Source organism: Solanum pennellii, chromosome 2 (genome assembly GCF_001406875.1).
Source record: "Solanum pennellii chromosome 2, SPENNV200".
Taxonomy (NCBI): domain Eukaryota; kingdom Viridiplantae; phylum Streptophyta; class Magnoliopsida; order Solanales; family Solanaceae; genus Solanum; species Solanum pennellii.
The window spans coordinates 49,432,991-49,460,725 of record NC_028638.1 but is presented as its reverse complement, the minus strand read 5'-3'; the positions used below and the strand labels follow the sequence as shown (position 1 = coordinate 49,460,725).

At 34.1% G+C, this 27,735-nt stretch overlaps 3 protein-coding genes and 1 long non-coding RNA gene across 7 annotated transcripts; 2 read left to right on the top strand and 2 right to left on the bottom strand.

Moving 5' to 3' along the window:
• Window positions 1-852: 852 nt before the first annotated feature.
• LOC107011589 (protein PLASTID TRANSCRIPTIONALLY ACTIVE 14) lies at window positions 853-8,776 on the top strand. 2 transcript variants are annotated; one of them, XM_015211148.2, is made up of 13 exons: window positions 853-1,068; window positions 1,164-1,382; window positions 2,285-2,422; window positions 2,893-3,018; window positions 3,266-3,394; window positions 3,937-4,026; window positions 4,107-4,257; window positions 5,963-6,072; window positions 6,746-6,817; window positions 7,441-7,546; window positions 7,641-7,841; window positions 8,178-8,220; window positions 8,325-8,776. In XM_015211148.2, exons 1-13 carry the CDS (start codon window positions 1,000-1,002, stop codon window positions 8,401-8,403), a joined length of 1,533 nt encoding a protein of 510 aa, XP_015066634.1. In that variant the 5' UTR covers window positions 853-999; the 3' UTR covers window positions 8,404-8,776. The 2 variants fall into 2 exon arrangements, with proteins under 2 accessions (XP_015066634.1, XP_015066635.1); XM_015211149.2 differs by having other exon boundaries at window positions 7,644-7,841; window positions 8,325-8,761.
• An 873-nt stretch (window positions 8,777-9,649) lies between these two features.
• On the top strand, window positions 9,650-22,016 carry LOC107011474 (DNA topoisomerase 1). 3 transcript variants are annotated; one of them, XM_027914675.1, is made up of 9 exons: window positions 9,650-9,978; window positions 11,273-12,058; window positions 12,144-12,610; window positions 12,929-14,656; window positions 16,611-16,725; window positions 16,839-16,928; window positions 19,802-19,867; window positions 19,984-20,079; window positions 20,605-20,765. In XM_027914675.1, exons 1-9 carry the CDS (start codon window positions 9,922-9,924, stop codon window positions 20,695-20,697), a joined length of 3,498 nt encoding a protein of 1,165 aa, XP_027770476.1. In that variant the 5' UTR covers window positions 9,650-9,921; the 3' UTR covers window positions 20,698-20,765. The 3 variants fall into 3 exon arrangements, with proteins under 3 accessions (XP_027770476.1, XP_015066478.1, XP_015066477.1); XM_015210992.2 differs by lacking the exon at window positions 20,605-20,765 and adding an exon at window positions 21,524-22,016 and having other exon boundaries at window positions 9,651-9,978; window positions 11,279-12,058; XM_015210991.2 differs by lacking the exon at window positions 20,605-20,765 and adding an exon at window positions 21,524-22,016 and having other exon boundaries at window positions 9,652-9,978.
• A 467-nt stretch (window positions 22,017-22,483) lies between these two features.
• On the bottom strand, window positions 22,484-25,321 carry LOC107008626 (pentatricopeptide repeat-containing protein At3g57430, chloroplastic). Its single transcript, XM_015207738.2, has one exon. The coding sequence runs from the start codon at window positions 25,289-25,291 to the stop codon at window positions 22,619-22,621; it is 2,673 nt and encodes an 890-aa protein (XP_015063224.1). The 5' UTR covers window positions 25,292-25,321; the 3' UTR covers window positions 22,484-22,618.
• Window positions 25,322-26,957: 1,636 nt separating this feature from the next.
• On the bottom strand, window positions 26,958-27,442 carry LOC114076089. The gene is made up of 2 exons (XR_003576702.1): window positions 27,315-27,442; window positions 26,958-27,208 (listed from the first exon to the last, which is right to left on the bottom strand). It is a non-coding gene; the product is annotated as an uncharacterized LOC114076089 (long non-coding RNA).
• Window positions 27,443-27,735: the final 293 nt, after the last annotated feature.

The following is a 27,735-nucleotide window of genomic DNA, read 5'->3' as shown; positions in this document are numbered from 1 at the left end:
GATAAAGTATTATCCTTTATGATAAATAATGAAATTTAATAATTTAAAGGGTGCAAATCTACAAAATGGAAACACACATTGATAATGTCCTCTTAATTATTATTAAAGAATGACTCTAGCTTCACAAATTTAAATTCATTGATGCTTAATTACATGATAAGAACTTTAGTTGTTCTTTCTACATGATTTGCTAACTTTAATTTTTTTTCATATTCTTCATTTATTTATCATTATTTTTTAATTACTTATTCAACTTTTATACTCTTAATATTCATAACTCTCATCTTTTCATATTCATAACCTCCAAATATTTAAACTAAAGCTTTAAGATATCATTTGATATTCCTTCAATTCTATTTATATAAATTCAACTTCTTTATCTCATGAAATCCCTACCGAGATTATTAGGCTATTATTTTTATTCTATAGTAAAAGTAGATGATGAAGACTCTTAAATTTTGATAGGATATGAAAGGAGTCAATAAGAACTCAAAGAGTTATGTACTAATTTTGTACTTATTTTTTCATCTATATATACATCAATCTTATAAGAATAACGTCTATATTGTATTTTTTCTTAAATATTCTGTTTCTTTTTGTCTTTTTTTCTCTCTGTTAGATTTCTTAATTTAGTTTTCTATGAATGTTTCATTGCCGTAAGTCTTTATTCTTATGTTGTAATTGCTACATTTTGTTATTCATTACAATTTACATATATATTTCCATAATATTTTAGTCATTCTAACGTATATATAAAAATTCACATGAAACATACGTGCGAAGCACGTGCTCAGAAACTAGTATATAAAAAAAAATAAAAAAATTTAGCAGAATTGTGGAATAAAATAGGGAAAAAAATCAAAAAATTTAAACCCAGGAAAAACCCCTGTGCACTCTCTCACTGACAGTAGAGTGGATAACGTTTCAAGAACCCAAATTCCATCGATGTATGAATCTTCTTTACTGAAATTCCACTAAATTTTTAGCTCACTCTCAAGAATGGTTTCATCCACCATTCTAATTCAGCAACCGACGAACTTCTTCCACCAGCCAGAGCTTCACCATCAGGTTAGGCCTTCGCCCCCACAAAACCAAATCATTCAAGAATGAATCTTTTTGCTTTTTGATTTTATGGGTGTTTGATTTTTTAATAATTGAACCAGCTATGGAGAGGTCTGCAGCATGGATGTGTTGCATCATTGCAGAAACAACCTATTTTGGTATGTAATAGTAACAAGAGAAACAGACCTTTGAGAGTTTCTTCAAGTGCTAATGGTGCTGTTACTTCTTCCACTTTGGAGGCCTATGATTCTTCTCCGTCTCCTTCTGCATTTCCTCTTTTTACACCCCCTTCTCAACCCCAAGATACTCCCGCTTCTCAGGTATTTTCTACTTGCCCCTTCTGTTTCATGTTCTTGAAGTTCAAGTTTAGTTTAATCACATCTTGTTACTTTCTGTGTGATAAGTGCTGTTTTCTTTTGGTAAGCTCACTGTTTAAGCGGTCACTTATGCAATATGCAACACTTTTATGTACTCTTTTTTGTAGTTAGAGTTTTGGCACTGCATACCTTTTACTCTTCAGTCATGGTTTCTTTTACTTTAATAGAATGCCAAACAAACAATGGACAACAATAAGCACTAGTCTCTTAATAAATTGAAGGAAGTGACAACCAGGCAGTTGATGTTTGGAAAAGATAGGAGTTACACTTTGAAGATCGATGGAATTGTACTTATGAATTGGTTTTGTTCCTCATTCAGATTTTCTTCACAAATTACTTGGTTCTAGGTCAGGTCCCATATAAGTTTTTGGTGATTACTGTGTTAGAAATACAAAATGTTCTACATCAGGTATAGGGGAATCATATACCTAAAGCATTCTCTTCTACTCCCTCACTGCATAAATTTTTCTTTAATATGTCGGAATTTCTTACCAATTAGTAAGTCCGTTCTCACACGTGTGAGTCTGTATTGGTTTCGGATATATAGAACGCCTAACATCTGGTGTTTAGGGGCATCCAAAGGTTATGAAGATTTTGAGCTACTCCCCAATTACCTTAAGATTTTCAGTTAGATGCTCATGTTCGTTCTCACATTCTCATGCATAGATATCCCATTTCTGTTGTTACATAGTCAAACTAATGGTTGGAATCCCTCTACTTTCTCGGTCTTACATCCTTTGAGAAGCTGATGAACATATATTTTCCTATTTGATTATTTCAAATTATCCTTATTTTCTCCTGTTCTAATTGTTGATGATGGTGGTATAACATTTTCATGTGAACAGTTGGAACTGGCAGATCCTGATTTCTACAAAATAGGTTATGTTAGAAGTTTTCGAGCCTACGGGATTGAATTCAGGGAGGGACCAGATGGGTATGGAGTGTTTGCTTCCAAAGACGTGGAACCTCTCCGTCGAGCTAGGGTGAGCACTACCTTACAACATGTTTGTATGTACAATGTTTTCCTCCTCCTGATGAAATGTTTAACTATATCAATTACCATCAAAGCAGTGTCAAATTTAGTGCTCCATCAATGTTTTACTTACCAAAAGCTGGACTTCGTCCCATCAATTCCACCATGAAATTGGTGGGGGTAGGAAAAAAGGACATGGGAGAATTGTAATACCTTTAAACTACCTTCCTTCTTTCTGGGATGAGTATCTTTAGTTGATTTCCCTCATTTGCTTTTTAACCTTGATAAGTTATATGTGCAGTGGCTAGGCACTACTAATTCTTCTCCTGCTGTGGTGTATATCATGTCCTACATAGTTTTGACTGTCTAATTCATTTGGCATTAGCTTGACTGTTTGATTGCTCTTTTCGCACTGATTATCTTCACCCTTTTCGTTATCACTAAAATTCAGTGAACCATGAGGTTTTGTTTGTAATGCAGGTAATAATGGAAATTCCTTTAGAACTTATGTTAACCATAAGCAAAAAGCTTCCTTGGATGTTTTTTCCAGATATTATACCTGTAGGACATCCAGTATTCGACATTATCAATTCAACCAATCCTGAGGTAAAAGGATGCATTTTCCTTTTAAATATTTTAATTTTCCTACTAAATATTTTCTAATGTAACACATGGGAGAATATTTATCCACATTTTCTTTGATTGGATAAAAAATAAAAATTAGATGTCTTACCTTTTCCCTAATGGTACACATGAGAGGATTTGTTTTTATGCTCTAAATTTTTTCATTTTCTGTTTGGTTTTCTAAGATTTCTTGTGACTTTTTGTAATATTGATTACCTTCTTATGGCAGACAGATTCGGACTTGAGGTTGGCGTGCCTTCTTTTATATGCTTTTGATTGCAAGGACAACTTTTGGCAGCTCTACGGAGACTTCTTGCCTAGTGCTGATGAATGCACTAGCTTTCTTCTAGCTACCGAGGTCTGGATATGAGTATCATCCAAATTTCAGTGCATTCAATTAATGTAATATTTTGTGGAAGATTCTATAAAAAAAGCTATGCATTCACAAAATTATTCTTCACTTTGTTATGGTGTTCTGCAGAGGTTCAAGTTTGAGTAACTCGAAATGTGAATTAGAAAAGCTTTTGTGATATTCACACTGTTATGTGACCTTTGCTATTAGTGGGTTCTAATTTATAACAAAAGTTTCTTCGACTGAATCTTGTTTTTTTCCATGACTGTTGAAGCTCTCTTCTGTACCTAAAGTCTATTTTGGAGTTACCATTTTGGTTTCAATCTGAAAATTAATATGTGGTTGAAGCTTCTTCATTTCTGTGCTTTGCATTTTCGTTAGTCAGCTGGGCTGGTCTTGATCAGAAAGCTTAGTTGCAAACTGAAAAATGGAATGGCTGCATTTGGCATATTCATGGTGGATTAATTTCTAGAATTTCAGTGCTAGAGTTATAAATAAATACTTGTTTTGTGTTCCTGTTGCTCTTCTTAATGCTTTCTGTGATGTAGGAGGATCTTTTGGAGTTGCAAGACGAGAAGCTTGCTTCTACCATGAGAGAACAGCAAAATCGAGCACTTGAGTTTTGGGAGAAAAACTGGGTACAGACAATCTTGTTCAATCTCTTTCCCCTAAATTCCTGCTCACTAACATTGGCCTTTGACTTTCTTTATTTGTTTAGCATTCTGCAGTTCCTCTCAAAATTAAGCGTCTTGCTCAGGATCCTGAGAGATTTATTTGGGCAATGAGTATAGCACAATCTCGATGCATCAACATGCAAACAAGAATTGGTTCACTGGTTCAAGATGCAAATATGTTGGTACCTTATGCTGGTGAGCTTCTTTATTGTATTTCTGTCCAAAATTTCAATGGTGAAATCGGGGACTTTAATTAGTTTATCCACACAATGCAGCACCCTATTTTTAACAGATTGAACTTGGCTGAGATATTTTAAGTTAGTCTGAATGGCATCCTTTATTTAATTATTGGTTAGATTGGTCTTGAAGTGATGCTCATGTGTACTTTGAGATGTTAAGTGGATAAAAAAGAGCAGATCCATGACTGCAGTAACAAGTTAGTCAGTGAAAAATATGTTCAGTGTTCAGTTTACTGAAACCATGCCAATGAGAATATTGTGTATTCAATTTTTTCCATTTTTTAAAAATAGCTGTGCGTTCTCCCTCTGCAGTCTGCATTATGAAACTCGACGCAGTTACTATTACAGGTGGAAAATATTTGTCCACCCTAATGATATTTAATACTACTTTCATCACATTTTGTTAAGAAATATATGGTTCATAGAGGGTTTTCTTTAGTCTAATATATACTGTTTATTCTAAGAATTGTAATTATTCATATCTGATGTTAGACAGAGTTTATCAAGTAGTCTACCATTGTAAAACTAACCAGGTCATATTTTATGGGACAGAAGGAGTACCTTACAGAAGAGTAAAATCTGTTTTCCAGAGTTCCCACAAAATTGTTCTATCAAAGAAAACATATCCCCTCAAAAATAAAATATTATATCAGCTTTTGAATTTCTCTCTACCCAAAACATCAGATTTTCGCCCATCCCTCCCTTGGTTTCAGCATTGTGTTTGTATCTATGTGTCTCATATTAGAAGAGGCAAAATTAAACATTCTCAAATACTAGTCCTGGCAAAATTAAACATTCTCAAAATTAAACACTTCTCTCTGCATTTCTATCTTCCATTTGTTTCCTTGGTTCAAATTCATCATTTTGCTTTAGAGAATAGCTTAATATCAAGATGGAGGTGCAATGACTTCTTATTTCTTGAGATAAGGAAGGTTTTATTGTTTGGCCGAACAAGTTTCATGAAAATACAAAATGGAAATGTAAAAAGTTGGAATTTCTTTTCCTTCTCCTTCTCCTTCAAAAAAGAAGAAAAAATTTGGAACTTTTCTGGATAATTTCTTGAAAACGAGGAGCATTGCAAAATACTGAAGGATGCTGATAACCGGAAGACAATGGTAATTATGAGAGAAAAATTGGTGACTTTGAATATATATTAACAGTTCCTTTGACTTGACATGATGAGAATTATCTGTTAATGGTTTTGCTATTTTTCTTCTTTTTCCATTAATTGCTAGTGAAGGCCTCAATAACTGTTATTCTCATTGCATCTGTGTCTTTCTAGTCCTAAAGTTTGATGTTGACTGGCGATGTAGTTGTGCGCATTATGATTTCTTTTGTAATTCACATATTTTGAAACTTCCACAAAAGTAATCGATGTATTAAAGTCTATGTTAGCTCTATTAATGCCAGTCAACTTTGTAGAGAAGTTCAGAAAACCTGAAAGCATTTGAACTAGTATTACAGAACACAACAACAAGAACTAATACTATGCCTTACCAAGCGTATTATTGTGACCTGTGTTTAAAAAAAAAAACTTAAAGACTTATTAGATAGGGATTCTTCATAATTTCAAGGCAGACTTGCTTGCAATTATCTGTAGCATTTTTAACCAAACTTTGTTTGTGAGGAAGTCCTAACATGTAACTCATCTCATTCTCCAGACATGATGAATCATTCTTTTCAGCCAAATTGCTTTTTCCATTGGCGCTTCAAGGACCGCATGCTGGAGGTGATGATAAATGCAGGACAAAGAATTAGAAAAGGAGATGAGGTAAATCCTTTTAGCTTTCTAGATCTACTGGAGGCTTCATTTGAACTGTGATGTGTGCGCATTAGTCGGAACATCTTATCACATAGGGAATATAACTAGCTTTGTCAGTGAGTCGGCTTATTTTGGATAATTCATCTGGAGAAGATGGCATGTTGCTTAGTAGGAGAAGATACATGACTCGTATGTTAATTTCTGCCCGGAAGGCATGTCTTACATTCAGTGTGCAGAAAAAATTGTACTCCATTTTCTTGTTGAACATAGGTCGTATATGATATCTAGGGCTATCGTAGTTTTAAGAATGCATTTCTTACATCAGAGTCTTGCTTATTCTAGGCCCAAAAAGACATTTTCAACATCAAAATCTTGCATAATTAAGGATGACCTCGTTTGATGCCATTGACTTTGTCCCCTACTCCTCAGCGTGCAAGGTCTTGCCTTCCACTACAAGGAAAAAATAAGCTAAATGAAAAGTAGAGTTTAAAATGAAAGAAGAAATAGCATGCAGTATTGCGTGACATACTTTAACTAATGTGCATCTGCCCTTGGTGGTGCTTCTGTCGTCTTCAAATCTTGGGTCTGTGGCTGATCCAACTATATGTGGCCCTGCTTGTCTTTGTTGCTATTGTATAATCTTGATAATATGGCTTAACATGACCTTTATGAATTCTTGCAGATGACTGTTAATTACATGGCTGGACAGAAGAATGACTTATTTATGCAGAGATATGGTTTCTCATCGCCTGTGGTAATGCAGTTATTCTGTACTCTTCCCAGAAAACAGAAGTTGTGTCGCTACTTTTTCTGCTGAAAAGTATGAAATTCCAACTCGAAGGTCCTAGTACTACTTATTTTGTGTAGTAACATTCATTGCTGTAGTCATATTTAAAAGACTGGCAAGAAATCGCTGTGCCTGACAAGTGTAGATGAATTTTGAAGATGAGATAAACCTAAAAGTGAAAGGGAAAAGGGTTAGAGTGAGGAAAAAATTCTTCCAGTTATTGTCCTTGTCTTGGGTTATTGAGAATAGATTAATTTGGGCATTTAATCATAGAATTTTGAGTGGGGCTTGAGTTTAATTAATTGTTCAATGATGCTCCATATAGTACAAAGAATTTTGATATTTGTACTGAATCAGAGGAAGAAAGAGAAAGACGGTGCAACATATATTCTTTGTTTACAAATTATTCTAATGAAGCTTATGATTTGATTAGTTGTCAGGGCCATCTATCTCTATGACATGGAAATGAATTTAAATATATGATTGTTGATTTCGTTGAACTTTTGCTTTGAGTATGAGATGTCTCTCTCTTTTCTATTTTTTCTTCTTTTTCTATTGACACTTACTATAATATATCCTCGATATTGTAGAATCCATGGGATGTCATTCATTTCACCGGAGATGCCAAAATTCATCTAGACACCTTTTTATCGGTCTTTAACATATCTGGCCTCCCTGGAGAATATTACCACAACAGTATGGGTCTTAAAGAATGTTTTTGATATACTAGAGCTCCTTCACTGATCTAGGTTTGCAATTAATGTTTAGAATCCTTGTTTAAAACTTGAAGCAGGTAAGCTATCAAATGATGGAGACAGATTCGTCGATGGAGCAATAATAGCAGCCGCAAGAACGTTGCCCACTTGGTCAGATGGAGATCTCCCTCCAATTCCAAGTCTAGAGAGGAAAGCAGTGAAAGAGCTGCAAGAAGAATGCCACCAGATGCTTGCAGAATTTCCCACAACTTCTGACGAAGACCAGAAAATCCTAGGTAAGCCTGGATTGTATACTTTTATCTAATGATGCATGTTGAAGAAGAAATATAACTCCATCTTCTATGCGCTATGGTTGTCACCTGTATTTCATGCTAAAAAACAATGTGGATTCATGTATATTGAATTCAGAATCCATCAATCCTAGTACTGACTAACATCATAAGTTTTGGCTTTTGCCACGAATTACAAAGCTTGTAGGCGTCATGCTACACATGGGCTGACACTGTTTACCACTTTTTGTTGATTTCATCGGTTGACTTCGTAACATATTTCATTATTCACGTCATAATGCTGTCCAACAATGTATTCGTTTTCCTGGTTTCTGTGAACAGATTCGATGCCTGAATGCAGGAGAACATTCGAAGCAGCAATAAAGTACGTAATGTATGAAGTATTATTCGTCATTGCATGCAGAGATCATCTTATCTTTGCTTCAATGTGAATGCAGATCTTATTTACATAATGCTTTCGTTTGGCAGGTATAGATTACATCGGAAATTACTGATAGAGAAGGTTATACAGGCCTTGGACATTTACCAAGACAGGATTCTGTTCTAAACATGAATAACAGCAGGAGTTGAAGCAATCTTTACCAGAAATCATGTAGCCATAGCAGACGGGCGTCAAGAATATGGTTCCATTGCAGCTATCCAGAAAGCTTTATCTATCACAATAGCTTTTGCAACATTTTGAGGGCTTTTGTTGGGGGTGGGTGTAGGAAGTAGCTAGTAATGGTGTATAGGTGGAAAATGACTTATACCATTAGTTTTGGAAAGATATGAAGTGAAGAAAAATGAGAAGTTCTCTATAGAAATCATGATGAAAATGAAGGATAACTTTGGTGGATATGTTTGATAACAAGTAGAAGGGCTCTTTTGCATGAATGAAATATATGAATTCTCTTTAACCAATTCCACTCTATTCTACTTTATTTTCATGCAAAATAATTGTTTTGTAAGCGATATTATTTACCAAACAGTAACTATGCTTCAATCCTAAATAAGCCGAGATTCGATATATCCTCACTGACTATGTTTTTCATTTGCATTTCAGTAAATTAATTTACATAACATTATTAAAATGAGGTATAGAGATGTGCCCTTTTGAATTTAGAAGGTGAGAGTTATTTTTTGTTTTCTCGAAAAAAATATATTATGAAATCAAGACTCAAATAGAGTATAAAATGAAAATATAGTAAATGGTAAGAGTGATAAAAGCTAAAAGGAGTCTAATAAAAAAAATTTAAAAAGACAGATGTAATTAAGATGAAGCCTATATGCAGTCTCATTATAAAATGTGGAAACATCAAACAAAGTCTTAAATTATTTTAAAAAAAAAAAACTCAAAAGTAAAACAAATTAAGTAATTGAACTAATCCAAAAAATAAGAAATGGATGAACTATTCATCGTTTTAGGACCATTATTAAAGATTGTAAATATTTATTAGAAGTAAATAAAAAATATATATTCACATAGGAAGGGATTTAAATATTATTTATGGTCAAACATTATTAATAATAAAAACTAAATAACTTTAACATGATATCAAATGAATTGAGTATTATTATAATCAAGTTATTTATATCACAAATTATATGATTATCCTTTTCTTTTCCATTCAAATACAATTTTCTTTAAAAATATAAACTTTTTGTAGTTGGCAGGTTGAATAAAAAGTAAAATGATAAATCAATTTTATTGAAATTATTAGATTTTAATTAATTCTAATAAGCTTACAAAAATAAGGGGAAAAAAAAAACATATTTAAAAAAATCGTCGTCCTCATTAGTACAACCTACTGCTAAACCCTCTCATCATCTTTTCTTGTTTCTTAACCAAAAACCCCTTCACACTTCACAAACTGCCTCCTTCTTCCCTACCCCCCACCCCACCCCACCCCCATAAGGGTCTCTCATTTATGTTGTTTTTAATCTTTTTCTTGAAATTAGTTCTAAAGTTCAATAATCAGCAATCAAGAATGCTATTTATGATGTTTTAAATTGTTATTTGAGTTCCAAATTCATGGTTTTGCTCTTTCCATTATCTTGTCTCCAGTTATAGCTTCTTGGGTTTTGAATGGCATTGGTTCAGCAGCTATTGACTACCGCTTCCACTAGCTGCCGCTCTATCATGGTAAGAAATTTCTTTTCTTTGTTCATTTGATTGTTCTCATTTGAACTGACAGTAAATTGATAATGTTGAAAGCTTAGTCTATCAGTGGTAGAATCCAACAATATGTTCACTTTTCTCATTTTTGTTCTTGTTGTTACTGATGGTGTTAAGTATTTGATTCTGTTGTTCTGTGAAGATTTTCATACACTTGTAATATTGATTTATTACTATGGAGTTCCCCTTTTGGGGAACTCTCATTTAAATCATGTAATTGAAATTGTAATCAAGGTATATAAGTGTATAAGAAAGGTAGAGTGCTTAGAGATTTTAGTTCTTTGGTATCAGGATTCAATTTATGACTAGTTTTTAGTTCTTTGGTATCAGAATTTAATTTATGATTCGTTTTTTCCTTGTAAAAACTAGAGACTTTTAGTTTCTCTTGGTTTGTTGGAAGGTAGAAGTGAGAAGGAAAAGAGAAGAAAGTAAATTTACAGTTTTTCTCTTTTCTTTTGTGCTATTGTCTGTACAAGGGATTGCATAGGGTAGTTATATCAGTCGTCCTATTTTATTTCGCGTTCCTTGAATTGAACCCTGAAACATAAATGGGGTATGTGAATTCCTTGATTTGAATCCCTTAAACAAAAATGGCAAAGGTGAAAGCAATAGGGAATAGTTTGACTGTTTTGAGATGCATAATTTATTTAACTTCAAAGTCTAAAGCTTTTATTTGTATAAGTTCCAGTTGAGTTAGAGATAAGTAACAGACATAATCCATTTGTATTATTCTTATTATCCATGTCCTGTTAGAGTTGAAGAGAAAAAGTTGGTTTATTTAATGCTTATGGATTAAGCTTATGCTATTTTGGTTAGGATCACTCACTATTGTGAACCAAACTTGAGAGAGCTCTTTTTGGAGGTCTCCAGCATGTCCTAAATGCAGAGGAATACAACATTATCAGTTAAAAAACAACAACTTGAGAGAGCTCTTTCTGTTATCTTTGTGCCCTAACTAATGCTAAATTTTAAAGATTTTGTAGCACACCTTGAGGGATCTTTAGACCTTATATTTTTACTCTTTTTTTTTTCTCTACTTTGTGAAGCTCTATGTTTTCTTTAAGATTTATACACATTTTGATAGTTACTAGGCAAATCCGAAGAATGTTTTGTCTCGGTCTTTACAATTGTGATTCATGAAAAGATGATAGAGAACTTGTCTGGAAGTGACCCCTCCCCCTCCTTGTTTTTTTAAACCTTGTGTGAATTCCTTGTGGCAATATCCACCTCATTGACTGTACCAATTTTTTTTTTGGTTAAGTTGCAGAACAGGACACTACATAATTATCAGGCAAATTGCTTGCAATGTTCAACATTCGCAAGTGTTGATAGCTTTGAGAAAATGTCCCGTAAAGCCAGGACATGTTGTGGGATTAGAGCCAGGCAACCAAGGAATTTAAGAGTCGTGTCTCAACAGAAAATTCATCCTCTCAGAAGCTACTATACAAATGAGCCAGGATCTTCTTCTGCATTTAGTGTCCTTCAGCTATCGAAGGAGGGATTTCCGAGTACGCCAATGCCTATTATCTTCAGTTTCAGGCCATTCGGAGGAATAGGTTCACGGTCATATAACACAGATGGAAAAATGCATTTTTCCCGTGATGCAAGAGCAATAGCAGATAAAGGCTCCGGTGGAGCAAAAGTTTTTAGTGATGGAAATAAAACACTCTTTAAAAATTTAAAGAATCACTCAGAGCGGTCAAATGAATTGGCTGTTCATAGAAGAAATGCTATGTCGGACAAGGTGACTGAAAAAGGCACTCCAAACTCTAAAGTATCAGCCAGTAAGAATGTTGATCTGGTCATTTCCAAGGACACCCCTGTAAAAACTGATGAGAAGGATGTCAACCTGGACATTTCAGGTATACCTCTTGGTAATAATGGGAAACCAACATCCACGGGGAGCGAGAAAGCAAAGAAGCAGTCAAGAAGCAAAAAGAATAAAAATGTTTCTTCTGCTACAGTAGATCAGCCAAAAGCTTCTAAGACTCGCAGAGCAAAGAAGTCTAGCCCTGCTAAAGATGAGGAATCTCCAGCAGTATCAGAGGTTTGCAATTTTTCAATTTCTGGAATCACCATATTTGATTTCTTTTTTCTGCATAATTACCTGCACTAACCTTGCAGTATTCCAGATTAGTTCGCCCATTCATTCTTCCTCAGTAGGGCCTGCTGATTATGTCTCAATGAAGGTTGACTTGGCCCAAGTGAAAAGAACCTCTCCCAGGAAAAGGAAACCCACCAAGGTGAGCAATTCTGTTGCAGAACTGAATGGGGCAACTGTAGTACCATCTGATAGTAAATTAGTCACAGACAAGAGTTCAGATGTGAGCAGCAAAAGTAAGCCCCCCGGACAAAAAAAATGGCCAAAACTATATCCTCCAACAGCAAAGTCTGTACTGGTGGTCGAGTCTGTCACAAAGGCGAGAGTTATTCAAGGGTACCTCGGTGACATGTTTGAAGTCCTGCCCAGTTATGGTCATGTCAGGGACTTGGCTGCAAGGTCTGGATCTGTCCGACCAGATGATGACTTCAGCATGGTATGGGAGGTCCCTTCTGCTGCCTGGACTCATCTCAAAAGCATAAAGGTTGCGCTAAGTGGGTATGTTATCTGTTGTTCCAACTTCTGATTAACTATATATTAACATGGTTCTAACATGTTGGTGAGGATTAGTAGTGATTATGTGATTTATAGTCTTTTTTTAATTGTTCTACAATTCAATGATCATTATTATGATTGAAAAAGGAAACCATTTTTGCATTTCATAATATTCAGTTAACAAATTGACAGTGATACAGAGGATGGAAAGACACACCAGATTCCCTTCTTTTCCCCCCCCATAAAATAGCTGTTTTATAGCTTGAACTGTTTAAAGCGATGTCATGGTCAGTTTCTTATCTGTTTGTCATTGATCCTCAGAGCCCAGAATCTTATTCTTGCATCAGATCCTGATCGTGAAGGAGAGGCTATTTCTTGGCACATTATAGAGATGTTACAGCAACAGGATGCCCTGCGTGATGATATTAATGTAACGAGGGTTGTTTTCAATGAAATTACTGAATCATCCATCAAAGCTTCCCTCCAGTCTCCAAGGGAGATTGATGCAAATTTAGTGCATGCCTATCTTGCAAGGCGTGCTCTTGATTACCTGATTGGGTTCAACATTTCTCCACTTCTGTGGAGGAAATTACCTGGTTGTCAATCTGCTGGTCGGGTTCAGTCTGCTGCCCTATCACTTATATGTGACAGAGAAATGGAAATTGATGGATTCAAACCACAGGAGTATTGGACAGTCCTGGTTGAATTTAAGAAGAACAAAAACCTAGATTTAGCCAATAACTTTTTGTCGTCCCATTTGACCCATTTTGATACCAAGAAATTAAGTCAGTTCTCTGTCAGCTCTCGTACTGAAGCAATGGAAATTGAAGAGAAGATAAATTCATCAAACTTTGAAGTTCTTAGCTCTAAGATAACCAAAAAGCAGAGAAACCCCTCTCCTCCTTATATAACATCAACACTTCAGCAAGATGCCGCAAACAAATTGGACTTTTCATCAACATATACGATGAAACTTGCACAAAAGCTATATGAGGGAATCCAGTTATCTGATGGCAAGTCAACAGGATTGATAACTTACATCAGAACAGATGGTTTGCACATTTCAGATGAAGCTACCAAGGACATTCAATCCTATATCAGTGAAAGATATGGACAGAATTTTGCATCAAAGAATGGTCGCAAATACTTCAAGAAGGTGAAGAATGCTCAAGAGGCCCATGAAGCTATTAGACCCACTGATATCCGAAGGTTACCCTCAAAGCTTGTTGGGGTGCTGGATGATGATGCACTTAAGCTATACAAACTTATATGGTCCCGTACCATGGCATGCCAGATGGAACCTGCTACCATAGAGCAGATACAAGTTGATATTGGGAAATCTGACCAATCCATAATCTTCCGTTCATCAAGCTCAAAAGTACAGTTTCCCGGGTACCAAGCTGCCTACGAGGATGTAGAAACTAACTCAACAAGAGATAATGAGAATGGGAGGGATGATCGTTCTGAAGTATTTGAGGCTCTTAGGAATTTAACCGCTGGGGATCCAATGTATTTGGGTAAAGTGAAACTTGAGCAACACCAGACTCAGCCTCCACCACGATACTCTGAGGGGTCTTTGGTCAAAAAGCTAGAGGAGCTCGGCATTGGAAGACCTTCTACTTATGCAGCCACAATAAAAGTGTTAAAGGACAGGAATTATGTCATTGCCAAAGGCAGAACACTGCATCCTGAATTTCGTGGGCGTATGGTATCAGCATTTCTCTCTCATTACTTTACTGAAGTAACAGATTATAGCTTCACTGCCGATATGGAGACGGAACTTGATAATGTCTCTGCTGGTTTGACTGAATGGAAGGGCCTTTTGAGAGATTACTGGACTAGATTTAGCAAGTATTGTGAACATACTGGTAATGTGCACATTCATCAGGTGGAGAAGATGTTGGAGAAAACTTTTGGTGATTTTCTGTTTGCATCTCTTCCTAATGAAAGTAGGACATGCCCAAGCTGTCTTCAGGGAACTTTAATCTTCAAAGTGAGCAGGTTTGGTGCAGGCTACTTTATAGGTTGTGACCAACACCCAAAATGCAAGTGAGTAACAAGTTAGCATGATTTGGATCTCTCTCTCTCTCTCTCTCTCTTTTTTTTTAAACAGGTACCATATCTTATATAAATAGTAAGACTATATGATAAGAATCGGGTTACTCGAATAAACAAGAAAATTATGCGGAAGCGCAAATACAAAGATTAAAGACAAGAATTGAAAGATAAGTGAAATTCGAGAATAAAATTTCTAAATTTCAAAATAAAGTGCTAAGAACCCTAATTGATCTTATTCAAATTAGCGGATCAGTATTAGTTATGGTACTAAAGAATCAATTCGAGAACTTAGATCAAAAGTGACTTAGATTCCTATTTCGAAGGAATTAGAGACAACAATTAGTATAAGATTAATTACCTTCTTTAATAGAAATCAAAGATATCAAGTTAAGAACTAATCTTATCTCTTAAAAGAATCGTTCTTATAAGATTGTAAGATATAAATCCATAGTCATCACACACAAATGTGTAAAGAAGGAATACCTCTCAAATAATATTGATCATTAATTATTTCTCTTGAAAATAACAAAATTCACCTCTATATATAGTTTAATTGATCCCTAATAGCATGAGACTAGGAAACGTTTTCCTAAAATTATTTGTCAAGAAAAAGGAAAGAAGGAACAATTTCCACCAAAACACCCACATGACTTCAACAGTTTTTGGCATGAAATTTCAGCTCTCTTTATGGTTTAGTTGGGCTCCATGTGGCCCTCCTCTTGGCCTTCATGTGGCCCGAATCTTTTGGCTCTTAAACTCAAACTTTGACCATGAAATATATGTAGCACTTAGTCCACTTATTATGATTCTTGGGCTACTCTTCCACGGTAAACATCTTGTTTTTTAATTAAACACATCAACTTTAATGGAGGTATGCCGTCGTGGATGCTATCGCTATACAAAGACGGTATGATCATCCTTAATTACAGGATTGTAAAGAGACCAAACTTTACAGCTCCTCTATCATCTACAAGGGGTCTGAAACATGAAAAATTGAATCATGATCTTCTACACATGTTCATTATCTTCTGGAAATGACTTGATTTATCTTCAAAGCATTTTTTGTTCCTTTCTTCCCATACTCCTCTCCACAGATAAAAGAAAATCTAGAACAGAGAAGGATAAACTCTCTTACCAAGGTTTTACCGGGTGAGCACTGATCCTCTGGCTAGCGACCAGTTTTAAAGTATTTTCACCTTTCATATCAACTTCCATGACCACTCGTGAATTTGTAAGTTGGAAGTATTGCGCTCTTTGCAAGAAGATTTGACAGTAAATTACCTTGTTTCTCACCATTCCTCCTTAAACTATGCTCAACAGTAGAAAGATCCTTGAATTGTTCCAATAACTTTTAACAATTCTATCAAAATTTTGATTTCCCAATCATTAAGCGGTCTTCTGAAAATTAGGTCCCACCCTTGAATGTTCCATAGATCAGCTACAGTTGCCACCTGCAGTAAAGAAAGTACAAACATTTCTTGGAAACTCTGGTTCAGAGGTCGTTGGCCTGACCAGTTGTCTTCCTTCCATTACCTTTTCTCATGAAGATTTCTCCCTGAGCACTGGCCAGGGAACTTCCTTAAGATTGTACTGTTATCCCATGCAAAGCAATGGGGGAAAAATAATTCCCTCTCTCAGTCTCTCTTTTGTCTGGTTCTTACTTGTACATCTTTTGCAATTTGAGTTGCTACTTCTAAAGCATCTGGAGTGTATTCTTTAGCTTAAACTTAAAGTTCGTTCTTTCCAGCATTAAATCTTCTCCTCAATTATCACACCTTGCAAGTTGTAAGCACATGAACTTATGAACCTCTTTGCAGTGTAACTGATCTGTTATTATCTTGATAGTGCAAAACAATGAAAAGAAGTATAGTTATATACTTTTCTCCTCTTTCGATGCCGTTGGTTTCAAGTCATTGGCTGATGTAGTTTTGACATCCATTATTAGGTATATTGCCAAGACATTATATGGTGAAGAGGATGAAGATATCTCCTCTGAAGACACTAAAAGAAGTGTAGAACCGCCAAAATTGCTGGGTGTCCATCCTTCTTCAAATGAGAAGGTTTCCACATCAAAACCCTTTATATATCAGTTGATTGATTTTATAGTTGTTTGTTACCTATTAGTTAGTTGTTTGTTCTCGGAGTTAAACACCTTTATGCCCTTTCTCTTTAGATTCTTATGAAGAATGGTCCATATGGATACTATGTTCAGCTTGGAGAAGACAAGAAAGGATACGTTCCCAAGCGGGCTTCGCTTTCACAGGTATTTTGATAAGCACTTTCTTGAACATGGTAGTGAGTTCTTTCCCATGTATAAATACCAGTTTTCCGCGTTTATATTATTGCTAGTATATGGGCATTCATAACGATGAATAACATGATAAACGATTTAAGTTTTAAAAAAATGTTTGTAGTGTATAGTTAACTTGAAGAATTTTTTTTTGTATTTATGTCCTCCCTTTATTATATAATTTTGATATAGAAATTTTATATTTGTTTTAAAAGACAAAATAAAGTAGCAAAAACAAACATGTAGGCACACTATCTTATGATGAATTTTCTTAAAATGTATTTTTTTTCTCATAAAAATGTTGAAATTAAATTAGTAGTTATACATTTCAAGAAGATAAAATGTTTGACATTAATTAGTAAAAGATGAAATTCTCCTTCTCTTTAAGTAGAATGCAATTAAGTAATTCAAATTTATAAATAAAAAACTTATTAGAAGAAAATAACTAAGATTTTAAGTGCAATGATTGGTATTTAAATTATGTAATTATACAAATAAAATATTAATATTTAATTAAATAAATCAGATTTTAATTTAATGGAGAGCCAAAATGACAATATCAGTATTCTTACAATTAAAAGTTAAAATATATTTTACGTGTTTTTGTTAAAAAATTAATAGGAGCAATATTTGGTCAAAGGATAAAAGATCTTCTAACTTCTTAAGCATTTTGGTGTATCATTTTTTTGATTTTGGGATTTGGATCTCATGATAATTTTAATGAAAATTGTCTAAAAACTATATATTCTATTCACAAGCACATGTAAGAATGATTATTTACAAATATTTAAAATTTAAAATGCAAAAATGTAATTATTAATAATTTGAAATTAGAATATCTTGTAGGCATTAATTGTTTTGCATGCCTTTTACACTATTTTTATGATTGTATTTGTCTCATTTTATAAAGCAAAAAATACACATGTATCTATTTAAAGGGTAAATAATTTCAAGAAAATAAATTAAATTAGATATTTTAATTAAGAATTATTCTAAAGAAGTGCATAAGTCATTAACATTTTTATTAAAATAATATAACTTAATATTTAAATTAAATAGTAAATATTTTTATAACATTTTAATTTATAATAAGGGTAAAACCGTAATTTAACTTTTAACTTTTTTGGTTCCCTCTTATAATAATAACTAGTTTTCGAGCACGCGCTTTGCGCATGTAACCCATGGGTATATTATTTCTTAAAAGATAATATTACTAAATAATAAAATATGTCTAATTGAGATTTCTTACTTTGTTTTACTACTAATTGTGACACTCCAATTTTCTGACCTCCTAGTGAATGCATCGAAATAATAATATGAAAAATTAATAAAATAAACTTCGTTTATAATTCAAAAATAAGTTTACAAAGCAAAAAGGAAAAATAACAACTATCTAAATTAAATTTCTCGATAGTTCCGTTTTATTGGTAGAATAATGTTAGAAGAAATAGTGTAAGATTAACTTTGAGTGAAAGGAAAACAAAACCTTTCAACTTTTCTACTTTGCCTTTTGAATCTCCTGATAATTATAATGAATGTGTTTAAAGTATTGTATTAAATTTTTATCCACAAACACTTTAAACTAATTAGTTAACTACAAATATTTAAAACTATGATGTAAAAAGTCTTATTATTTATATTTTGAAAATCAGAATATTTATGAATAACTACTATTTTTATATAAAATTTAATTTTCTCTTCATACATAACTTATCCACCATTAATCTAATATTATATGTTTCACCTTTTTTTTTCCATAAAAAAAAAGAAAAGAGTAAACATCTTATTTTATCACATTCATTCTTAAAGATGAAAATTAATAAGTACGAAGCAAAAAAAGAAAAGAAAAGATACAGATGAGCAAGATAATTAGGCATTTCATTTTATTTTTGTCTCTATAGTGAAACTGAACATTTGAGCATACAAAATACAAATATGAATTTAGAGCAACTTGCTAATAAAACAAGAATTCAACTATATAAAGAGACAAAAAAGTCTTATTATAATTCTTACTACAAATAAGTATAGAACTAACACATCAAGCTCCGATGCTTCAGTAATTGAATTCTTGTCTATTCTCGTGACTGCAGAAGGGAATCTCACAACTTTCACCTCAAATTGTGACATTATTTCACATGTTTAGAGTTCCTACACACAAGAATTGTAGGAGTGGTAAATAAAAGTTTTTCTTGAAAAAGTTAAATTTATAGAACAAAATTTTGGAAACATGAAAAGTCACATGAATTATTGTTAAAATAAATATAAAAAAGATAGAGATGAAATTTTTAGTTTTAAAGATACATGAATCTACTTTGTTAAAATAAATATAAAAAAGATAGAGATGAAATTTAATTTTAAAGATACATGAATCTACTTTAATTTCTTGTCTATAAAGAATAATTACTCATTTTTATTTTATTTACATTTGTGTTAGAAATTTGAAAGGTCAAGATTATGGAATGAGAATAAGAAGATTATATATATGATGAAAATTATAAAAGTTTTAATTTATTAGAGGGGCAAAATAGTAATTCAACTTTTAAGTTTTGAGCTTCATGCTTATAATAATATATGATATATGATATATGATATATGATATATGATATATGATATGATGATATATGATAATAAAAAAAATACTGCAATTCCTCCAAAGTCACTGAGCGGAGCCTTCTCTTTCCCATTGAACGGAATTACCTTTTGCTTTTTTTTGATTTGATATAATTGCGCCTGGAGTATAATCTTTACAAATCACTATACTTAATGCCTTCCTCAAAGAAAAGTTCAATGAGATAAGTTTATCTTGGTAGATCGTAAGTGATGTAAATGCATTTTTCATGATCTAGGTGAAGGATGTCAATTCTGTTACCTTGGAAGATGCCCTGGAGTTGCTTCGTTACCCTGTAACATTGGTATGTTTGCAATGTGTACTTCCTTTTGTGTATTTAATATTTCTATCATCAGTTTTAAATATCTCTATCACTGGTTATGAGTATGCATACAAAAGATGAATGGGTCATGTCTACAGGGAAACCACCCCGATGATGGCCAGCCGGTCGTTTTAAAGCTTGCAAAGTTCGGATTTACAATCAGACATAGGCGAACAATTGCTCCAGTACCCAAGGTTTGGTGCAATCTCTCTGTGCTAAAATTGTTGTTTATTTTTTCCAAATATTTTGTCTTGATATGCTAGCTTCTGCTGAATAATATTAGAAGGTATTTATACGAGAAAATTATCTTGGAATCAATAAAGATCTGATAAAAAGTTATGACATAATGACAGCAGGACATAGGCTCCTGCAGTCTTGATGGATGATAAAAGTGAAGTTTGTGGTTGTCAAATTTCCAAAGTTTTCAAATTGTCGCTTTACTCTTGGTGTGTGGTTTGGCATCCTGTTTGTGCCTTTGTGGTTGTATAAATTAATGATGCAGGAGACTGAAGCAGGAAAAAACATCTATCAAGGATGAATACTCTAGTGTTATCTCCCAATTCATGTTAAAAGACTTCTAGACTTTGTGCTTTAATCTAGTGAGAAGTAATAGAGTTTGTAAAAGTGTCTCTGTAATGCCTAGAATTCCAGTATCATTTGTTTCTTACATCAGATACTTTGTGCTTAATCATTTTTTAATGACGGTGGTGTCTGGGCAGCCACACAAACTGCTGGGAATGATGGGAAGAAATCACTTTGTGTTTTGGCCTTCACCGAGATTTGAACCTGAGATCTCATGGTTCTCCCACTAGGCCACACACTCAGTGCTTTGTGCTTAATATTTTTAGGGACCACAATCAATTGTTCATAATTGTCTATTGGGAATAGTTGCAAATGTAAAGACTCGTTCAAGCATTTATTAGTATGACTTCATATTCCTATATATCAGCCTAATGCCAATGGCTGATGAGCCTCTGCCCTCTCATATTCCACACGTCCTGCCTCCGCAAAACTGAAGACCTTAAGAACTATTATATCATTGTAATTTGTATGACCTCACGATATCCACTGCTTGATACCACATTATATTTGGTTAATTTGTTTTTGTTAGAACAAAACGCGCCTAACTGAAGAGACAGCATATTTTGCAATGCTTTCTGCTAGTATCTTTCTTTAGATTTTTCGAATTTGTCATTTCTCATCAATAATTTTACTGAAAGGATATTCATCTTAAGGTTCAATTTTATATATTTTTATTCTGTTACATTGAGATGAAGCTGCTACTGTTGCTGCTTGCTAATTACAAATGTTTCTGCAACTACTGTTAACTCTATATCAATGAATGTCAATGCTGGTCAGTATGTTTTCTTACATGTTAGTTATTGCTTATGATTGATACAATACAATAGATGTTACGTGAAGTGTCAATTTTCTTTTTGCGAGTAATTTAAAAGTGAATAAGGTCTGTATAAATCTCAACTAGATCAATGCTTTGAAGTAGATTAATGGTTATGAGTTTCTGTTTATTTCTTTTTACCATGTGAAGTTCTTGGTGCTGGGATAGCTGATAGATTTTGGTATTTGCTGATAGAAATTGTAAATGGAAATTAATATTGCCTATACTGATCTTGGTGACAGAACTTAAAGCCCAAAGACATAACCATGGAAAAAGCTTTGAAGCTTTTGCTAAGTAAAGATGTAAGGCGATGTGGTCGACCTAAGCGCCAGCCACAGGTGGAAGAGGCCGTTGAGGCAACATAACATCACACTTGTTAGCAGATTAATGTACCATAGAAGTCATTCTTTGATGAAGGCCCTCCTTAGGCTGTTTTTTTTTATAGGAGGAATAGTGGAATACGAAGCTTATTTACCTCCACACGGGCTTGGATACTGTCCAAGTATGAAGAGTTGTATATCTTGAGTGGCAAAGACAATTTTGTTGGTAGAAATTCCATTTCTGTAATCTCTTCTTACAATCTTTGTTATAGCATTAGGCAATAACTTGGCCATCCAAATGGTCTGTTTAATTGTCCTTTTTTCTGCCTTGCTAAGATGTAAAGAGAGTGAAGGCATTTTCATTGGCAGTTAAAAGCTTCAATTTGCTGAATAGTGACATCCTTTAGTATCTAAATGAGAGCTTTCAATATTTGCTTAACAACAGTTCGTACTACAAACATATCAGTTCTCGTTTAGATGATATTAACAGTCAAAGAAATGATTTTTTTTTAAAAAAACAATCAAAAGGTAATTTGAAAGAAATTCATCAAATCAGAAATTGATTTGTAAATACAATGAATATTAAAAACTACTGAAAGTTATGTAAGATGCTATTCTTGGTAGAAAATATAGCATTGGAATACTTACTGCTCCCTTCTTAAGGGTTTGTGCTAGGCCAAGACGAGCCAAGTAATATGAAATAGAGAGGTTATGATTCATTATCAACAAAGCGAGTCCAAGACTCGGAATCTAGAAATTTCTTTCCACTTCATATCCTTCAAAATAATGAGTTTCTACCTATTTTCTTATTTATCAATAATAAGTCACCTAAAATTATATTAATAAAAAAAAACCTTCAAAATAATGACAGGAAATAAGAGATTTATTGTAGTCGCAAAATGTTTTTCTCAATAATATAGTCAACAAATGTAAGTTACGGTTGGTGCATTTACCTATGTTTAAACATTAAAAGAATCTATAAACAGAACTTTGTATAAATCTACAAAACATACTATATCACCAATAATCCCCACATGAACAGGCTCCATTTCTGAAGTGATGGAACCTCCTCACATCCCTAACAATGATCTCTCTATTCACAATATTTGAGATAAATTTAGTTGCCTCATGGCAGTCATTGCATACCCTAAGGTTCTTTGCAATCCGTATGGGGGTTCCAGGAGGTGTATTGAGGATACCAAAAGCTATAGCTAATTTTTCACTGTGTCCACAGAGTAGATTTTCCTTTTCGTCTTCGTTAACATTGTGAAGAACACAGGAAGTGTCTGGTACATAACCCTCCTTTTTCATCTTTTCTGACAAAGTCTCGAGATAGCCATAGAGCTGTTTACTTTGTGGATGTGATGCATCTCCAGCTACGAACTTGTGAACTTCATCTCGAAATTCAATCCAACTGCATCCAGGTTCTTTTCTTACTCCAACTCTTTTCATGTTACGTCGAACCATGTTTGCTTTTTCCCAAATCCCAGCAGAGGAATAAATGTTGGAGAGTAAAACGTAGTGACTAGCTACATGTGGATCCAACTCAAAGAGATTCCTTGCTGAAATTTCACCAAGTTCTACGTTGCGATGTATCCTGCAGGCACCAAGTAAACTACTCCAGGCGCCAATTTTGTTGTACTTAGAGGGCATCTCGTTTACAAGCTGATATGCTTCTTCTAGATGGCCTGATCGACCAAGCAAATCAACGATGCAGGCGTAATGATCTGCAGTTGGCTCAATATCATAAGCATTTTTCATTTCTCGGAACAACTCCCGACCCTGATCAACCATGCCTGAGTGACTGCATCCAGCAAAAATTGCAATAAATGTGACATTATTGGGCTTCACTTTCCGTTCAAGCACCATCATTCTAAAAAGTTGTAAGGCTTCCTCTCCCTTCCCATGCATCCCATAAGCCATAATGAGAACATTCCATGTGATCACATTTTTGGTAGTCATGCTATCAAAAACTCTCCTAGCAATATCTAAGCAGCCACACTTTGCATACATATCAACCAATGCACTTCCCACGGCAATATCCATTTCCAATGCATTTCTAATAGCATAAGCATGTATCTCTTTGCCCTTTGCTAGAGCAACCAGCGAGGCACAACCAGGGAGGACAGTCATGAGGGTTATTGAGTTAGGTTTTAACCGAAATTCTACATTATTCTTAGAGTCATTGTGTCTTTTTGTTGCTTGCATCTCATGTAACATAATAAGTGCAACTTCATGGTATCCGCAAACTACAAAACCGGTTATCATAGTATTCCATGAAACTATATCTTTACTCTCCATGTTGTCAAATATATACTTTGATATATTTATCTTTCCCATCCTAGAATACAAGTCCATCAATGCATTTTGAACATATTTTTCATCTGCAAAACCCAATTTAATAACATACCCATGGATGACTTCTTTAAGGGTAAATGCTTCACAATGTACACAAGCCGGAAAAACACTTGCGACAGTGGTCGGGTTCGGACTTAACCCAGAGAATTCCATCATCTCTATAAATAACATCAATGCCTCTGTAAAGAATCCATTTTGTGTGTAGCCAGCCAGCATAGCATTCCATATCCCAATGCTCCTTTTCAAGGCACTGTCAAAAACTAGATGCCCACTTTCAACCTGTTGACAATTGCAATACATGTCAACTAATGAACTATCAACAAATGAGTTCCCAATCAAATCATCATTCTTCAAGACGTAACAATGAATTTGCTTCCCTACATCCAGCAAAGTCAGATGAGAACAAGCAGGAACAACACTTGAAATCGTGACTCCGTCAGGTTTTATCTCTTCTTGAATCATGACTCTAAAGCTATCCAACGCCTCTCGAAACTGGTCATTCTGTGAAAAAGAACTTATAATAGTATTCCACGAAACAATATCTCTATCTTCAAACAACTCAAAAACAGCTTTTGAATCATCCACCCTTCCTAGTTTTGCATACATAGACATCAAAGCATTGTTTGTATAAGTCCTCCTATCATCTATTCTCAAACTATACCCATGTACTTGCTTGCCAAGCCTCAACCCATCAGTCCTAGGCAAATTACTACAAGCAAGCGCAATGCTCACCAACGTAAACGAACTAGCCTCAAATCCATCTAACCCCATCAACCTAAAAGCCTCCAATGCAAACTCCCACTTTTCAAATTTACAAAGAGCATTTATCAGAGAATTCCAAGAAACTTGATCTCTCTGAGTAATTCTATCAAACAATTTATAAACATCATCAATGCTCCCACCACACCTCCCAAGTAAATGGATAACAGAATTAGCCACGGTGACTGATGTTGTATCATACCCAAATTTAACAACAGCCCCATATATCTGTTTTCCAAGATTCAAGTCCTGAAGGCCAGTAGCAGCTTTCAGGACTGCAGGGAAAACAAAATTATCAGGCCTTACACCTTCAGATGTCATTTGTATATATGTAAAGATTGCTTCTTTGAAGGAGTTTAAGCGTACTTGAGACCGAAGAGTATCGATCCATGAAGCTGCAGGGGGTGTTTCTGAGGTGGGTTCTTGTTGAAATTTCTTGACAATGAGTTTACTTGTTGTGGGTGATGAAGTTGAAAGTAGTTTTCTTGGTGGATTTTGGGCAAATGAATTGGAAGGTTGTTGAAGAGGAACAGAAACAGGGGAAGCAGAGAGTGTACATGTCCAAGCGGACATTGTTGTTAGTTAAGACAGTTTGGATAACAATAGTGATGAGGTTGTTTTAAGTTGGGATAATAACACTTTTGGTCCCTTGTTTATTTGCAAATATCAACTTTGGTCCTTAAAATATAACATTTAATTAATTATAATGTGTTTTATAATAGTGCCGTCAATGTGGGCTAGGGCCGGCCTGGCCTAACTCAAAATTTTGATAGGGCTGGCCTAAAATTTTTGGAGTCCATTTAAGAAAAGAATTTTTTAGCACGACTTGAATAGGCCTATTGATTTGTGGGGCTTAAGAAATATTTGTAGGGCCGGCCCGTGGGTCAATAAAAATTAATTAAAAACTATAATATAATATTAAAATTTAAAATTAAAGACAGTCCAAACTCAAAACAATTAGATTAATATTTCTATTTAGATATTTGTACTTTTACTTGAAAAAACTTAATTAATATTATAAAGATAATTTTATTTGTGAATTTGATTAACAAGTAGTAACATTAACATATTATAATATTGTTTTGTCGATATTTTTGATAATATTATAATTTATGATTTAATTTAATAATTATGAAAAATATAATTTTTAAAAAAGTATGCTGACCCGACAAACCTGTAGCCCACGTACTTATGGGTAGGGTCGACCATTTTTTTCGGCCCACATCGAAAATGGACTAACCCGACCTAACCCATAAAATGTCAAAGCTTGTATGGATTAGCTCGGATGAAATAGATTAGCCTATATTGACAACTCTAGATTTATTGATTTGTGTTGTATGAGTTGTTTATCATCTTGACCTAACTGTCAAAGTTAAATGTGTAACTTTATACTTGAATTAATGTTCAAGTTGACCATTCGAAACCTGTCTCTGTTACATGAATATTAAGTTAATAATTAATTTGCAAATGAAAGAGCATTGATAAATCACATTGACTTAATTTCTCTTATATTAGAAAAGGCATGTTTCAACATGTCTGTTTCATTGCTTTTAGGGGTATTTGTGTCTTTTCAGTTCTCTATTAAGAGTACGTGTCTTCTTCCCTTGTCATCAATTCTCTCTTCTCAGTTCCCTACGTGTCTTCCTCCTATGTTACCAATGTACACATTTCTCTACTCTCTCTGTATCTGTATCTTCTTCATTTATGCTCCACCATCTGTGCATCAGCATTCTCCAGGTAAGGTTCTTTCATGTTTCAATTTTGTATCTTTGTTTTGTTGCCATCTTTCTTTTCGTCAAAGTCCAAGTCCCCAATTTAATTAGGGTATGTGAATGCTAGCTTATTTTTCCATTTAGGTTTGTTATAGATGTTGGATTATTCTTAGTTCCAATAATTTTAATAGTTGTGTCTTCAATTTCGATTGGGTCCTTATGCTTCCCCTGTTCTATTTTAGATTGTCGAAAAACTGTTCAGATTCAAATTTTTCTGTGTTTTTCACATGCAGTAATTAATTGGTCTTTTTAAACTTTTGGGAGATTAAGCTTTGATCAACAAGAAGTTGTTATATGGAATAATTGTTTAAGAAATGTTGCTGAAGGTAGTTCTTTAGTTTCGATTGGGTCATTATGCTTCCCCTATTCTATTTTAGATTGTTGACCTTTTTTCAGATTGTCTGATGAAGAGTTGTGTTATCTTAAGGTCATAATTAAAATTAAGACAGAAAAAAGAGAAGTATCCATTCATACGAAACTCAATGCATTACTAAAAAAGTAAACAGAAGGATAACAATAAGATTAACAGCAAAATAAGACTAGAACATGAAAATTAACATCTTGATCATCAGCTTGCTCAATATGAAATAGATTCCAGCTTATCCAGTGTCTTCTCAATATCTTCTTTAAGACTTAGAATTGCTACCTTAAGCTCCTCCACATTTTCCAACAATTCATCTCTTAACAACTGAGAAAAACTGCACTCAGCATTGCAGTGCTGCAAAATTAACCGAATATCAGTATAACAAGACTATTCTCAAGTACAACTAAAATTCTATCAAAAAGCTGCTACCAAATAAAACACACAAAAAAAGCAAATGTACCTTAGGACAAGCAAAATAAACTTGATCCTCAGTTTCTCTTGGAACTGTTACTTGGGGCACATCCAGTAATTCGTTGGGGTTGGATGGAGAAACTGTTCCTGTTTCATTGGAGTCTGATAATCCAATTTTTTCAGCAGATGCAGCATTTTGCTTTAGAAGTTCATTTGATGATTGAGGGGACAGACCATTGTTTTCTTCTTCAACAGCATCAGCAGATTGAGCATGGATCATGCCATTGTTTTCTTCTTCCTTAATACTCTCGTTGGACATCACGTTCACAGAGACTAATGGAGCAGTGTCTACCGTCATCTCAGGTACAACAACAGATTCACCCAACTCTACACTTTCAACAACGCACCTAGAATTCTGAGACACAAATTATATTCATTAGGTGAACATTGAACAAGATATAAGATAACCA